Source organism: Myotis nattereri (assembly GCF_964212035.1).
Source record: "Myotis nattereri genome assembly, chromosome: 7".
Classification (NCBI taxonomy): Eukaryota; Metazoa; Chordata; class Mammalia; order Chiroptera; family Vespertilionidae; genus Myotis; species Myotis nattereri.
The window spans coordinates 94,142,265-94,159,272 of NC_138082.1; the positions used below are offsets into that span (position 1 = coordinate 94,142,265).

At 43.3% G+C, this 17,008-nt stretch overlaps 1 protein-coding gene across 1 annotated transcript in view; it reads left to right on the top strand.

Annotated features, from left to right (window-relative positions):
* UGGT1 (UDP-glucose glycoprotein glucosyltransferase 1) overlaps positions 1-17,008 on the top strand; it is a 174,115-nt gene that overhangs the window by 62,616 nt on the left and 94,491 nt on the right. The window contains exon 16 of the mRNA XM_081096304.1: positions 4,180-4,311. Coding sequence (XP_080952430.1) covers positions 4,180-4,311 — 132 coding nt within the window. The remainder of the gene's footprint in view (positions 1-4,179; positions 4,312-17,008) is intronic.

Genomic DNA, 17,008 nt, shown 5'->3' on the forward strand with positions numbered 1-17,008 from the left:
GTTTGCTTTTTCCCCTCTTTAAGACCATCATGATATTTTCATTAGGACTCAGTTTATTATTCAAGTCATAAAATTCTTAATGTCTGCTTTCTTCATATTAACTGGAAACTTTTAAATGCCCTAATTTTACATATACTTAAAATTCTTGCTCAAGTTCAAATATAAAAGCTTCATATTCAATAAATTTAAAAAATTATTATATTCAGAAGAAGTTGCAATTACTCTGTTTACAGATTAGTGGTAATCATTGAAAACCATCTGAAGCAATTGATTCTCACCACTTTTATTTTACTTGGAAACATGGAGTCAGTCTGCTGTCTATTATGCTTATTATTTGGAGACTAAAGGCCCGGTGCACGGGATTCGTGCACTGGTGGGGGGCGTGGCCTGGGGATTGGCCTACTGTGGGAGCACCACTCGTCCTGGTCAGCAGGGTGGCTGTGGACCCGCCCTCTGAAGGAGCGCACTGACCACCAGGGGGCAGCTCCTATGTTGAGCATCTGCCCCCTGATGGTCAGTGCCTGTCATAGCAACTGGTCGTTCTGCCATTCAATCGATTTGTATATTAGGCTTTTATTATATAGGATTCAGTCAGGGGTGCTTTTTAATTAGTTAAAATTCATGTTTATTTGGCTAACAGTTACCAAAGGCCCTTTTACCAGACATTGTATTAGCTGTGAGGGATAAAGAAAGGGGGTAGGAAGTCACTTGTGTCCTCAGAGAACTTAGAGTCCAGTGGAGACACCTCTAAACTGTGGGAAGCATAGCTGACTATGGCTACACTAGGGCCTCAGACCACACAGAGTGGCCGTGGGCATTGTTAGGGAGGGGACACTGTCCCAGCTGAGTATAGGAAGAACAACCGGAGTAGTTTGAACAATGGCTGCAAATCGGAGGTAGTGATTCTAAGTTGTTAATAGGAGTTGAGTAGAGTATTGTGAGAGCCAAGTGGAGAGGAGAACCTGGTTATTGAAGCCAGGGAGTGCACAGGCGTCCAGATCCCAGAGTTAAGCTATTAAAAACGTCATTCTGATCACATGTGGAGATGGATCTGATGAAGGTCAGGAGAGTGGCAGGGATGCCGTGCGAGCTGTTGCTGTTTCTCAGCGCAGTGAGGGTGGCGGGAGTTAGCAGGGCTGGGAGAACAAGGAAATCCAGAGGATGGTGTGTGAAGTCTGCTTTTTAAAGATTCCCCCCCATAGCGATGTGAAGAAAAGGATAATAAGAGTTTTCATTTATTTTTGTTTATTCTTAATTGCAAAAGTAAAAAAAATTTCATTGTAAATGTTTTCTCCAAATAATATTAAAGTGTGAATTTAAAATTTAGCTGTCTCCGCCCTCTAATCCTGCTCCTTAAAGTTAACCACCATTAAAAGATTGCCTTGTATCCTTCTAGATGTTTAACCGCACATGTATAGACATCTGTTTTGTGTCTCCTTTATAAAAACAGGGATTTTTGCCATATATATTTTGCAATTTATTTCCTCTAAACATCATGGACATGAGTTCTTATTTCCAGGATCTATGCTAATAAAAGCCTAGGTGGTCCTCCGCACAATGTCATCACAAGATGGCCGCCACAAGATGGCTGATGCACAGTGGAGGCGGGGCCTCTTGGAGGAGGTGGGTCACAGCAGGGGAGGGCAGTTGTGGGTGGTCAGGCCAGCAGGGGAACAGCTAGGGGCGATCGGGCTGGCAGGCAAAAGCATTTAGGGACCAGTGGTCCCAGATTGTGAGAGGGATGTCCCAGATTGGAGAGGGTGCAGACCACTAGTTACTTATAAATGTTCAGATTTTGAAAAATTAAACATAGTTTTACATTTGGGGCTTAATGTAAGTATGAACAGATTGGGTCATTTTAGCAATATATAGTTTCTAAGAAGGCATCTTGAAAATACTAGCAAATCGAATACAACAATACATTAAAAAAATAATATATCATGTTAGAGTGGGGTTCATTCCAGGGGCACAGGATGGTTTAACACACACAAATCAATCAATACAATACACCACGTTAACAAAACAAAGGATAAAAATCGTATGATTTTATTAATAGATGCAGAAAGAGCATTTGATAAGATACAACTTCAGAAAAGAAATGGAGCCCTAACTGGTTTGGCTCAGTGGATAGAGCGTCGGCCTGCAGACTGAAGGGTTCCAGGTTCGATTCTGGTCAAGGGCATGTACCTTGGTTGCCGGCACATCCCCAGTAGGGGTGTGCAGGAGGCAGCTGATCGATGTTTCTCTCTTATTGATGTTTCTAACTCTCTATCCTTTTCCCTTCCTCTCTATAAAAAAATCAATAAAAATTAAAAAAAGAAAAGAAATGGGAAAAAAATTCCTTTTTCAATTGTCACCAGAAGAATAAGATACCCAGGAATAAACTTAACAAAGGATGTAAAGGACCTAAATACCGAAAACTACAAAGCATAATTAAGAGATGAAAAAGACACAACACAATGGAAAGATAGTCTGTTTGTGGATTGGAAGATCAACATTGTTAAAATGGCCCTATTACCCAAAACAATATACAGATTTAATACAATCCCCATCAAAATCCCAATGTCATTTTTTAATGAAATAGAGGGAAAAAATAATCAGATTTGTATAGAATCACAAAAGACCCCGAATAGCCAAAGCAATCCTGAGAAAAAGATCAAAGCCAGAGGTATCACACTACCTGACTTCCAATTATACTACAGAGGTATAATAATCAGAACAGCATAGTACTGGCAGAAAAACACAGATCAATGGAACAGAATTGAGAGCCCAGAAATAAAACCACATGTAAATGGGCATATAATTCTTGACAAAAGGAAACAAAAACACACAATGTAGAAAAGAAAGCTTCTCCAATAAATGGTGTTGGGAGAATTGGAAAGCCACATGCAAATGAATGAAACTAGATTGCATTTTGTCCCCATGTACAAAAATTAATTCAGAATGCATAAAAAACCTAAATATAAGATCTGAAACAATAAAGTACATAGAAGAAAACATAGGAACTGAACTTAATGGACTGGACCTTGAACTTAGCAAACATTTTATGAATTTGACCTCAAAGGCAAGGGAAGTAAAGGCAAAAATAAATGAATGGACTTTATCAAACTAAAAGGCTTCTGTGCAGCAAAAGAAACTGCCAATAAAACAAAAAGGCAACCGACCAGATGGGAGATGATATTTGCAAACGACAGCTCCCAAAGGTTTAATATCCAAAATCTATAAAAAAAACATACAATTCACCACCAAGCTAACAATCCAATAAAAAAATGTGCACTTCTCCAAAAAGACAAGTGCCCAATGGATATATATGAAAATATGCCCAACCTTAGTAGGTAATAGGAAAATGCAAATCAAAACTACAATGAGATACCACCTCACACCTGTTAGAATGGCTGTTACCAACAAGACAAGTAGTAACATGTTGGAAAGGTTGTGTAGAGAAGGAAACCCTCATTCACTGTTGGTGGGAATGTAGATTGTACAACCACTGTGGAAAACAGTCTGGCATTCCTCAAAAAATTAAGAATAGGGTTACCATGTGACCCAGCAATCCCTCTCCTGGGTATCTACCTGAAATAAACGCAAAAATGTTTATTTGCAAAGATATATGCGCATCTGTGTCCATTGAAGCATTATTCATTTTGGCCAAGACATGGAGACAACCGAAGTGTCCTTCGATTGAGGATGGGATAAAGAAGATATAGTATATACAGTATATATTATGGAATACTACTCAGCCATAAAAAAGGATGAAATACTACCATTTGCAATAACATGGATGAACCTTGAGAATATTATGCTAAGTGAAATAAGTCAGAAGAAGCTAAGAACCCTATGCTATCGCTAATGTGGATTATAACTGAAACTTAGATACAGAGAACAGGATGGTGATTACCAGAGGGAACAGGTGGGAGGGTGGGGACTAACGGGGCCTAGTGTTTGGTGACTGAAGATGATTTGACTTTGGATGGTGGCACACTAGAAACCTGTTAATACATTTAATTTTAAAAAAGAAGGCATATTGAGATATATGGAAAAGAGAGTTGCTATTCCCTATTGACCCCATTTGACCTTTTAAGAAAAATAGTCATGTTTTCCTCCACATTCATTAATCTTTTGTAATAAACACTCTGAAATTTAAAAGTGTAGTTGGTTAACCAGTTATTTTTTTTCCAGATATATAACAAAGTAAGGACTGGAGAAAAGGTGAAAGTTGAACATGTGGTCAGTGTTCTGGAGAAGAAATACCCGTATGTAGAAGTGAACAGCATTTTGGGGATTGATTCTGCTTATGATCAGAATCGGAAGGTAAGGATTCTTCGGCATTTCTCATTTGACTACAACACGGTACTTTTCTTACCTCCCTCTTTTGATGTTGTTGTTTGTAGTGGTGCTGGTTAAAGTATTAGGTACTAGCATTTAAAAATTTAGAAACCAGATGACATCTCTGAGCTTGCAAATGTAGTTTATATTTCAGTTTTGTGAAGATAATGATTTTTTAGCCGGCATGTTAAATTGAAAAGCCTTTTCGTTTTCACAATGCAATGATAGTACTTGTATGATATATATTCTGTATAAAATCTATTGTAAGTATGATGTATGACTGATAGCCAGGATATGAGGTATGACAGTGTGTATCATTTATAGTTATTCAGGCTAAAGATGGAAATGTCTTAAGAAATGTAATAAACAGTATGGCAAAATGTGGTAATAAAAATATAGAGAAATATTTTAAAATTTTATTTGAAGCTCGTATGTTCCTTAGGGCAATATTAAGTACAGCAAGCAGGAATGAGGTGGTCAGTTTTTTGAAAACAAATGTTGTGGCAATGAATCAAAATACATTTCCAGAACATTTTCATTTAAAACTATAAAAGGATATTTGTTTACAAACTGCTTTCTTTTTCTCAAATGAAGAACAAGGCCTTTGGTTCTTCTGTTTGGAAATCTGAGCTAGCATTCCTGTAGAAGTCATACTCATGATTGTTTATTTCTCTTTCATCTGAGTACGGAATCCTTTGAGATTTTTATAATCTTCCTCTCCCCTTTTTTAGTTTTCTTACCCACATCTAATTCAGCATCAGCTGTTTTTAGTTTTTCACCTTTTTGAATTTTGCTACTCATTCATTTTTTTTTCTTGGGGAGACCAACTTTTTCTTTTGGCAGTCATATTTTATTTGCTGTATAATATTAAATTATGTGCCGAAACCGGTTTGGCTCAGTGGATAGAGCGTCGGCCTGCGGACTGAAAGGTCCCAGGTTCGATTCCGGTCAAGGGCATGTACCTGGGTTGCGGGCATATCCCCAGTAGGAGATGTGCAGGAGGCAGCTGATCGATGTTTCTCTCTCATCGATGTTTCTAACTCTTTCCATCTCCCTTCCTCACTGTAAAAAATCAATAAAATATTTTTAAAAAATGTTCCACATTTTAGAGATTCAACAAAATACTGTTCAGTAAGAACAAAACGTAACAACTAGAGACGTTTCTGAAATACTTTGAAATAAGGAATAATGTTTGACTTTTAAACATACCTGGTAGTACTGTGTCAGCCCTATATCATAGAAAGTGGAACAAGAGGTGGTGCCTATTGTGGGGGCGTCACACAGCCTGTTGGGGAGTGACACACAGGAAGAGCAATCAGTTTGGTGGTTGTGATGTTAATGTTTGCATGTTGTAGGTGGGTGGCTTACAGTGGGCAGCTCTGCCAGTTTGGGGCAGTGATTGATGAAAGCTTCCTAGAGAGGTGGTGACACTTGTCTACCCTGGGAATGAAAGTTTTTAGAGGGATAAGTGAAAACAAAACAAAACACAAACCCATAGGTTTACTATATGTGTACATTGATATTGAGTACAAAACTAATGAAAATACTGGCTCTCTACCAATTGGTTTGAAAAGGTAAATTCATACCAGGAGTTAGAGGGTCTATGAGGATGACAGCTTGTTTTTCCTCTTTACTATTTCTCCTCATTACTATTTGTATTATGTGCTTTAGTATTGTTGGGTTTACAGCCAATGAAAAATTTTTGTTTTAATTAACTCTTTATTGTTCAGATTATTACAGTTGTTCCTCTTTTTCCCCCCAAAACTCCCCTCCACCCGTTTCTCTCCCCACCCTCCGCCCTCACTCCCTCCCCCCCACTATCATCATCCATAGGTGCACGATTTTTGTTCAATCTCTTCCTGCATCCCCCACACCCCTTTCCCCCCCAAGAATAGTCAGTCCACTCCCTTTCTATGCCCCTGATTCTATTATAATCACCAGTTTATTCTGTTCATCAGATTATTTATTCACTTGATTTTTAGATTTACTTGTTGATAGATGTGTATTTGTTGTTCATAGTTTGTATTTTTACCATTTTCTACTTCTTCCTCTTCTTAAAGGATACCTTTCAGCATTTCATATAATACTGGTTTGGTGGTGATGAACTCCTTTAGCTTTTCCTTATCTGTGAAGCTCTTTATCTGACCTTCAATTCTGAATGATAGCTTTGCTGGATAAAGTAATCTTGGTTGTTGGTTCTTACTATTCATCGCTTTGAATATTACTTGCCACTCCGTTCTGGCCTGCAAAGTTTCTGTTGAGAAATCAGCTGATAGTCGTATGGGTACTCCCTTGTAGGTAACTGACTGTTCTTCTCTTGCTGCTTTTAAGATTCTCTCTTTGTCCTTTGCTCTTGGCATTTTAATTATGATGTGTCTTGGTGTGGTCCTCTTTGGATTCCTTTTGTTTGGGGTTCTCTGTGCTTCCTGGACTTGTAAGTCTATTTCTTTCACCAGGTAGGGGAAGTTTTCTGTCATTATTTCTTCAAATAGGTTTTCAATATCTTGCTCTCTCTCTTCTTCTGGCACCCCTATAATTCGGATGTTGGTACGCTTGAAGCTGTCCCAGAGGCTCCTTACACTATCTTCATATTTTTGGATTCTTCTTTCATTTTGCTTTTCCGGTTGGGTGTTTTTTGCTTCTTCGTATTTCAAATCTTTGACTTGATTCTTGTGATCCTCTCGTCTGCTGTTGGGGGTCTGTATAATATTCTTTATTTCAGTCAGTGTATGCTTAATTTCTAGTTGGTCCTTTATCACAACCTTGAGGGTCTCATTAGATTTCTTGAGGGCCTCCCGCCCTCCGATTGCGGGCGCAGGCCCTCCCGCCCTTCAATCACCATGGCAATCGCTCCATGCAGGCCAGCCGGCAACCCCAACCGGCTTTCCGATGGCGATCACCGGCTGAAGGCGGCCTTTGCCCACCCCCCAGCTCTCGCCTGCTGCCTGGGTTGCCGATCACCATTCTTCAGTCCTTCCCCTTTCACTTCCCAGCATTGCGGCTACATATTCAAATTAACCGCCATCTTTGTTGGTGGTTAACTGCCATCTTGACTGGCAGTTAATTTGCATATCGCCCTGATTATCCAATGGGAAGGGTAGCAGATGTACAGCTAATTACCATGTTTCTCTTTTATTAGATAGCATATAGGATGTCCCTATTTCCCCCCTTTTGCCCCCTCTACCCAGCTCTTGCCCCCCACTTCTCTCTGGCCATCACCATATTGCTGTCTGTGTCCATGGGTTGTGCATATATTTTCTTTGGCTAATCCCTTCTTTATATTCACTTCTTTAAATTTGTATTTTCAGATAAGTGATTATAACTGCACTATTATATATTTTCTATTATATCATTTAGAATTAAGGTTTTTTTAATTGAACCCTTGTAAATTTAAGTGCAATTTAATAAATTATGCTAGAAGCACTTAGGAGATTTTTCATGTGATGCAGATACATTTCAATTAATATTTTATTTTTAAATATTTTAATTTGAAATAATATACAATCTAAATAAACAATAAAATACTACAGCATATTATATATACACTTCACCCAATTTCTTAGGTGTTAATAATTTAAACACAACCATTATACAACTAACAGAATTTGGAATATGTTTTTCTTATAATCTCTTTAATGTTACTTAATCCATTCATTTTGTTTTTGTTAATCTTCACCCAAGGATATTTTTCCATTGAATTTTAGAGAGAGTGAAGGGAAAGGGAGACACATTGGTTGGTTGCCTCCTGCACATGCTCTGATAGGGACTGGGGATCAAGCCAGCAACTGAGGTACATGCTCTTGACTGGAATTGAACCTGGGACCCTTCAGTCCACGGGCTAATGCTTTATCCACTGAGCAAAACAGGCTTCAGCTTAGTTCATTTACTTTTAATCTATATGTGTCTTTATATTTAAAGTGGGTTTTGTTTTTGATTCACCCTCATAATCTGTCCTTTAATTGGTGCATTTATGCCACTGACTTTCAGAGTGCTTATTGATAGAGCTACTACCATATCAGGCAGCTTCTGGATCTTCTGGGTCCCTCCCTGCCTTGCCTTTTTTTCTTTTCTTTTTTCTAAGACATTTCAATTTATTTAAAAGAAGCCAATATACAGGATATAAAGGGTATGATATTTACAACAGTACAGTAAACAGGTTGGTTTCCCGGTAGGATCAGTAGTCCTTCAGTGAGTATTAAACCCCCTTCCCCTTGATGCTCGACCCAGCTGGCAGACAAACAGCAACAGTGGGGTGGGATGGGACTGCAGGATAGAAAGTCTCCTTGAAGGGATTAAAAATCATGTAGACGCTAAAATGTCCACGAAGGGGTCTTGGGGGTGAGGGGTGCCTCTGCCTCATTCCTTTGAGGGCTTGGCAGGAGGAATGCTGAGGGATTTGCCCCAAACTAACACATGGCCCACCCTCAGCCTGTAAATCTCCCACCCATGGAATATTCCCTTCCCGAGAGAATCAGCCCTAATCCCTCAGCCAGGGCCTGGAGGAGCCACCCAGGCCGTGGGCACAGCCAGGACTGTGGACATTTCATGGCCTTTCCACTCCCACTCCAGCTGCCTAACAGCTCTGCACTGCTCCCCTCGCCCACCTCCCCCGTCACCCCATCAGGACACCGTGCACAGGAGGAGACACTGGTTTCCCCATGCCCATTGGGAACTGGCTGTTTCTGTTTTCTGGAGTAAAAAGGTTCCAGTGGGTCGGGCAAGGTCTCTGCTTGGCAGGAAGTTCTGAAACAGAGCTACTGACCACACCCACCTCCTCTGGGCATGGAGCAGCTCCGGCCCTCAGAGCTCATCTCTCCGGCAAAACTGAATGGAAGACCGTGTGTACCCTTCTGTCCCTCACCCTTCACATGCCCAGAACCATCAGTGTCACACTTCCTAATGCCTGTCACTGTATTTCATTAGTTCCATACTGTTTTACTAATCATGAATCTGAACAGATTGGTTCAAAAGGAGATCCTTGTATTTTTAAAGTAGCTGGGGCTTCTGGGGGCGGGCCTTGCCTTGCAGCCTGGACCCGCTGATGGGCGGTTCCCAGGCCCCAAGGCAAGACCTGCTGCTGGGGGCGGGCCTTGCCTGGATCCGCTGATGGGCGGTTCCCAGGCCACAAGGCAAGACCTGCTCCTGGGGCTTCTGGGGGCGGTCCCCACTGGGGTGCCTCGCCAGTCTGGGTGAGGGGCTGAGGGCTGTTTTCAGGCTGGCCACACCCCCTTTAAGGTGGGGGTCCCCACTGGGGTGCCTGGCCAGTCTGGGTGAGTGGCTGTTGGCTGTTTTTAGGCCACCTGCACCCCTTTTAGGGTGGGGGTCCCCACTGGGGTACCTGGCCAGCCTGGATTAGGGGCTGATGGCTGTTTTTAGGCTGCCCGCACCCCCTTTAGGGTGGGGGTCCCCACTGGGGTGCCTGGCCAGTCTTGGTGAGGTCCTGATGGCTGTTTTTAGGCTGCCCGCACCCCCTTTAGGGTGGGGTCCCCACTGGGGTTCCTGGCCAGTCTGGGTGAGGTCCTGATGGCTGTTTTTAGGCTGCCCGCACCCCCTTTAGGGTGGGGATCCCCACTGGGATGCCTGGCCAGTCTGGGTGAGGGGCTGAGGGCCGTTTTCAGGCTGGCGGGTGACTGAAGCTCCCAACCCCTCCTTTTTTCTTTTTTTTCTTTTTTTTTATTCTGGGATTTATTTACCTTCTATGGCTGTCACTGGAGCTGAGAGCCGGCTTTAGCTCTGAGGCCGGTTCCAGCTTGAGGCCTCGGCTGCTGGAAGCAGGTTATCTAGGCTTTGTTTAGTTTCTGTAATTGAAACTCTGTTGCCATCACTGGCGCTCTAAGGTCTGAGCCTGCTGCCAGCTCAAAGCAGGAATCTGGGGTTTCTTTAGCTTCTATAATTGCAACATTGTTGCAAACGGAGCTCAGAGCTGGGCTGCCGCAGGCCGGGAACGTTGGCTTCCTCCGTCACTGGAGCAAGCAAGCTGCCTGGCTGTCGGCCACCAGCTTGGTTGGCAGTTAATTTGCATATCCTGCTGATTAGCCAATGGGAGGCGTTCGGGGGTTAGCCAGTGGGAAGGGTGTCGGGGTTATGGTCAATTTGCATGTTTCTCTTTTATTAGATAGGACTAGAGGGCCCGGTGCACAAAAATTTGTGCACTCGGGGGAGGGGGGAGGTCCTTCAGCCCGGCCTGTGCCATCTTGCAGTCTGGGACCCCTTGGGAGATAACGACCTGCTGGCTTAGGCCTGCTCCCGGGTGGCAGAAAGCAGGCCTAATCCCTAGGTGCAGCCCCTGGTCGGGCTCAGAGCAGGGCCGATTGGGGAGTTGGGGCGCCTTCCCCTGTCATGCACAGAGCAGGGCGGATTGGGAGGTTGCGATGCCACCCTCAGTCACGCTCAGGGTAGGGCCGATTGGGGGGTTGGGGCACCGCCCCCTGTCACACTCAAGGCAGGGTTGATGGGGAGGTTGCGGCACCACCCCGTCATGCACAGAGCAGGGCCCATCAGGGGGTTGAGGAGCTCCCCCCTGTCACTCACAGAGCAGGGCCCATCAGAGGGTTGAGGAGCTCCCCCCTGTCACTCACAGAGCAGGGCTGATCAGGGGGTTGAGGCACCGCCACTCTCACACTCAGGGCAGGGCCGATGGGGAGGTTATCGCTCTACCCTGTCACACACAGAGCAGGGCCCATGGGGGGGGGGGGGTTGGGGCGCCGCACCCTGTCACACACAGAGCCGCAGGGCGATCAGGGGGTTGGGGAGCTCCCCCCTATCGGGCACAGAGCAGGGCCGATCAGGGGGTTGGGGCGCCTTCCCCTGTCAGGGACAGAGCAGGGCCAATAGGGAGGTTGTGGCCCCGCCCCCTGTCACACACAGAGCCACAGGGCGATCAGGGGGTTTGGGTGCTGCCCCCTGTCATTCTGATCCCGGTGCCTGGAGGCCTCGTGGCTCCGCTGATCCCAGTACTGGGAGGCATATTACCGTTTTACTATATAGGATAGAGGCCTGGTGCACGGGTGGGTGCCGGCTGCTTTGCCCTGAAGGGTGTCCTGGATCAGGGTGGGGGTCCACACTGGGGTGCCTGGCCAGGCTGGGTGAGGCGATGATGGCTGTTTGCAGCTTGTCACACACCCTTCAGGGTGGGGGTCCCCACTGGGGTGCCTGGCCAGTCTGGGTTAGGGGCTGAAGGCTGTTTTCAGGCTGGGGGTGACTGAAGCTCCCAACCGTTCCTTTTTTTCTTTTTTTTCTTTTTTTATTCTGGGCCAGCTTTAGCTCTGAGGCTTGGCTCCAGCTCTTAGGCCTCCGCTGCTGAAAGTAGCTTTCTGGCCTTTGCTTACAATGTTGCGATCCTGCTGGCTGAAGCCCGGCGGACTAAAGGAGGTTTCTGGGGTTTTGTTTAGCTTCTATATTTGTTACATAGAGTTGCAGCTCAGAGGCCTGCAGCGGCAGGCAAGGAATGTTGGAGTCCTCCATCACTGAAGCAAGCAAGCCTCATGTTAGTTTCAAGTTGCCAGGCTGCCGGCCGCCATCTTGGCTGGCAGTTAATTTGCATATTGCCCTGATTAGCCAATGGGAAGGGTAGCGGTCGTACGCTAATTACCATGTTTCTCTTTTATTAGATAGGATAGTTTGAAATCAGGAAGTGTGATGTCTCCAGCTTTGTTCTTTCTCAGGATTGCCCTGGCTATTTGGGATCTTTTTTAGTTCCATACCAATTTTAGGAATGTTTTTTCTTTATTTCTGTGAAATATGCCATTGGAATTTTTACAGGGATTGCATTGAATCTATAGATGGCTTTGGGTAAGATGGACATGGGATCATGTACATGGGATGGGATATCTGTGTGTGTGTGTGTGTGTGTGTGTGTGAGAGAGAGAGAGAGAGAGAGAGAGAGAGATTCATTTTTCTTCATCAAAGTCTTATAGTTTTCAGTGAAGAAATTTTTACCCTCTTGGTCAAATTTATTCCTAAGTATCTTATTGTTTTTTATGCTATTATGAGTGGGTTCCTCCCAGCCCCCAGATAGTTTGTTGTTGGTGTATGGACAGGAAAATGATTTCTGAATTTTGATTTGTTTGCTGCAAGTTTATTGAATTTGTTGATTATTCCTATAGTTTTTTTGGTGGAGTCTTTAGGATATTCTACATATAAGATCATATCACCTGCAAACAAAAGTAGTTTTACTTCTTTCTTTCCAGTATGGATGCCTTTTCTTTCTTTTTCTTACCTGATTGCTTTTGCTAGGACTTCTAGCACTATGTTGAATAGGAATGGTGAGAGTAGGAGTTTTGAGTTCTTCTTGATCTTAGAGGAAAAGCTTTTAGTCTTTTACCTGTGAGAATGATGTTAGCTGTGGGCCTATTACATATAGCCTTTATTATGTTGGATAGGTTCCTTCTGGCTCAGTTTTTCTTTTTTTTTTCTTTTTTTTGTCAAATGCTTTTTTCTGTATCTATTGAGATGATCATATGATTTTTATTTTTCATTCTATTAATGTGGTATATCACATTTATTGATTTGCACATGTTGAATCTTCTTTGCATCCTAGGAATAAATTCCACTTGATCATAATGTGTGATCCTTTTAATGTGCTTTCGAGTATGGTTTGCTAATATTTTGTTGAGAATGTTTGCATCTATGTTCATCAACTTGTCATTTTCTTTAGTATCCTTATCTGTCTTTGGTACCTGGTAATGCTGGTCTCATAAATTGTTTTTGGGAATGTTTATTCTTCAGTTTTTGGGATGAGTTTGATAAAGATTAGTTCTAATTCTTCTTTAAATGTTTGGTAGAATTCTCCAGGGAAACCATGTAGTCCTTTTCTTTGTTGGGGGGTCTTTGATTACTGATTCAGACTCCTTACTCATTGGTCTATTCAGATTTTCTTTTCTTCATGGTTCAGTCTTGATAGGTTGTATGTTTCTAGGAATTTCTCCATGTCTTCTAGGTTTTCCAATTTGTTGGTCTATAAATTTTTTATAGTAGTCTCTTACGATCTTTTGTATTTCTGTGGTATTAGTTGTATGTCTTTTCTTTCATTTTTTATGTTGTTATTTGAGCGGTTTTTTGTTAGTTAAATCTAGCTAAAGGTTTGTCAATTTTGTTTATCTTTTCAAAAAACCAGTTCCTAGTTTTGTTGCTCTTTTTTGTTGTTTTTCTGGTCTCTGTGTCTTTTATTTTTTTCTGTGATCTTTATTTCCTGATGATTTTCTGATCTTTATTTCTGCCAACTTTGGGCTTTGTTGTTGTTCTTTTTTATCCTTCTTGTCATACTTTGCCTTTTGTTTGGAGTATTTAATACAGTTACATTTAGAGTAATTATTGTTAGGTAAGAGATGTATTAATGCCATCTTATTAGTTATTTTATGGCTGTTTTGTAGTTCCTTTGTCCCTTTCTTTCTGTCTTCTTTGGTGAAGTGATGATTTTCTGTGGTGTGCTTTAGTTCCTTTACCTTTTGTGAATCTGTAGATTCTGGCTTTGCGCTTACTGTGAGGATTACGTATAACATCTTTTATAGTCTGCTTTACATTGGTAAAAGCTTTTATCACATACAGAACTCTACCCTTTTACTCCATGTTTTTGATGTCACAACTTACCTCTTTTCATAGTGTGTATTCATGAACAAATTGCAGGTATGGTTATTTTTAATAGTCTTGTCCCTAAATACTAGTGTTAAGTGGTCAACAAACCACCACATTACAATATTAGAATATTCTGAATTTGACTGTATACTTACCCTTACCAGTGTGTTGTATGTTTTTATATTAATGATTAGAATCCTTTCACTTCAGCTTAAAGAACTCCTTTTGGCATTTTTTGTAGGGCAGGTTTAGTAGTGATGAACTCCTAACTTTTGTTTGTCTGGGAAAGTCTTTACTTCATTTCCAAAGGCTACCTTTGCCCAGGAGAGTATTTTCAGTGGGCAGTTTTTTCTTTCAGCACTTTGAACACACCAGGTCGTTCTCCTTGCCTACGAGTTTCTGCTGAGAAATCTGCTGACAGCCTTCCTTTAAAGCAGCAAGGTTCTTCTCTCTTCTGCTTTTAATATTCTCTCTTTGACTTTGACTTTCGACAGTTTCATGGTCATGTCTGTTGCTCAGGATCTCCTTTGGTTTGATGACTTCATGACCTTGGACATCAGAATCTCTCCCCAGATTGGAACGTTCTCAGCCATTTCTTAAAATAAGCTTTCTGCCTCTTCTCCGTCTCGTCTCCTGGGACTCCAGTGATTTAACCATATACCATTTCTTTCTTTCACATGTTTTTCTTTGTTCTCCTCTGGCTGTATAATTTCAAAGTTCCGCTCTTCTAACTCAAAGATTTATTTCTTCTGATTGATTGATTTGATGTTAAGGCTGTTTTCATTTCATTCATTGATTTCTTAGCTCTAGAATTTCTGCTTGGTTCTTTTATTATGATTTCTCTGTTTTTGTTAAACTTTTCATTTTGTTTAGATATTGTTTTCCTGATTTTGTTGAATTCTCTTTCCTTTTTTTTTTTTTTTTCTTTTGTAGCTTATTGCATTTCCCTAAAATAGCTATTTTAGATTTCTTCATTGGGTAAATCACAGGTCTCCATGTCTTTGGGATCAGCTAGTAGAAGATGATTGTGATTCTTTGGTGATGTTATACTTTATTTTTCATGTTTCTTGCAGTTTTGCATTGCTTTCTTTGCATTTGAAGTAGCAGTCACTTCCTCGAGTCTTTTGTAACTGCCTTTGGGTGAGAAATGCCTTTCTTCAGGCTGCTAGGAATTCTGAGGCATTCTGACTGTCTGTGGATACACCTGCTCCATGCTCTTTGTTCTCTGTGGGACAGAATTCAGAAGCTTGTATAGATTCTCTTGATTCTACAATGCCCAATATTGGACACTGACCAGCCCCCCTTTTGTTTTCCCCAAGATGGCCCTAAAGCTCAAGTTTTTTGGCTCTTTCTGGCCCACCGATTTGGGCTGACTTTCTGTACGTGCTCACTGGCCATCTGGCAAAACTCTGCTGCCACTGTCAGGAGTGTACACAGGGAGCCGCCACAGGGTGGGAGTGTGTCGGGTGAGCACTGGTACCCGTGAGCCCTTTGGGGAAATCCGTGGAGGAGGTGTCTGGGTGGCTCATGGCTGTACATCTTGATGAAGGCAGTATGATCTGCCTCCATTAGACACCTCTGAGAGCAGCGTCTGTGTTCCCAGCCTCTCCCACTCCCAGGCATGCAGCTTCCAAGTCAGTGCTTTAGGATAGATGAGAGAGAAATGAGCCCCTGTGGCAGCATCCTAGATAGTGGGGAAGCCAGGGGCATGCTCACTTGCTCTCACTTTCCCCTGCAGGAGAAGTCATAGGCATCGAGGATACCTCTAGGCCATGAGTTTGCACTGCCTTCGGGAGGGGTGGTAGTGTAAAGACAGACTTGCTCTTTCCCTGTTTACTATGTCCAAACTTGTAGTTATTTTCTCCAGTGCTGTCCTGGAGCTTCTCTGCTAGAAGCCTGGACTTCCACAAAGGCTCTCTTGTCCATGGATGATTTTGTAAGACATTTTTTCCAGGGGTTCCCAGGCTGTGTCCAAGAGGCTCTAGAGCCAGTTCATGGACCAAGCAGGTCCATAGGCAGGGCTGGAGTCTCTGTGCCCATCCCCTGATGCACCAGGGGCGGGGCTGGAGTCTCTGTGCCCATCCCCTGATGCACCAGGGGCGGGGCTGGAGTCTCTGTGCCCATCCCCTGATGCACCAGGGGGCGGGGCTGGAGTCTCTGTGCCCATCCCCTGATGCACCAGGGGGCGGGGCTGGAGTCTCTGTGCCCATCCCCTGATGCACCAGGGGGCGGGGCTGGAGTCTCTGTGCCCATCCCCTGATGCACCAGGGGGCGGGGCTGGAGTCTCTGTGCCCATCCCCTGATGCACCAGGGGCGGGGCTGGAGTCTCTGTGCCCATCCCCTGATGCACCAGGGGGCGGGGCTGGAGTCTCTGTGCCCATCCCCTGATGCACCAGGGGCGGGGCTGGAGTCTCTGTGCCCATCCCCTGATGCACCAGGGGGCGGGGCTGGAGTCTCTGTGCCCATCCCCTGATGCACCAGGGGGTGGACTCTGCCTGGGCCACGGGGCAGATGGTGCCGGATAACCAGCCCCTCACAAGGGCACTTGAGCCCGCGTTGGATGCCATATTTTGGTGGGAGGGACGTCTCCTTCAGCCGTGATACTGATGTCATCCTGCCCTAGTGTGAGGTCTCCTTGTGCTGTGATATATCAAGGTGGGTATGGAGCTGAAGCTGGGCATGAGATCTCTTCAGTTTACACTGGAGATGGATCCATTATGATATTGCAGCATTCTGCTCAGTCACTTACCTTTTATGATTTTTTTGAATAAGGTAATATTGATATGGACACCCAGTGATTTTTTAATTAAAATTTTAATATGTTTTTATCAAAAATTTTTAGAGGAAGGGAGGAGAAAGAGAAACATCAAAGAGAGAGCAGCATCAATTGGCTGCCTCCTGCACCCCCCGCTACTGGGGATCAAGCCTGTAACCCAGGCATGTGCCCTGACCAGGAATTGAACCAGCAACCTATTTTAAATATACGTATACATATTGTACATATACATATACATATACATATACATATACATATACATATACTATTTTTAGAGAATGGGAGAGGGAGAAGAAGTGGGGGGGGGAGAGAGAGAGAGAAAGGGAAACATAA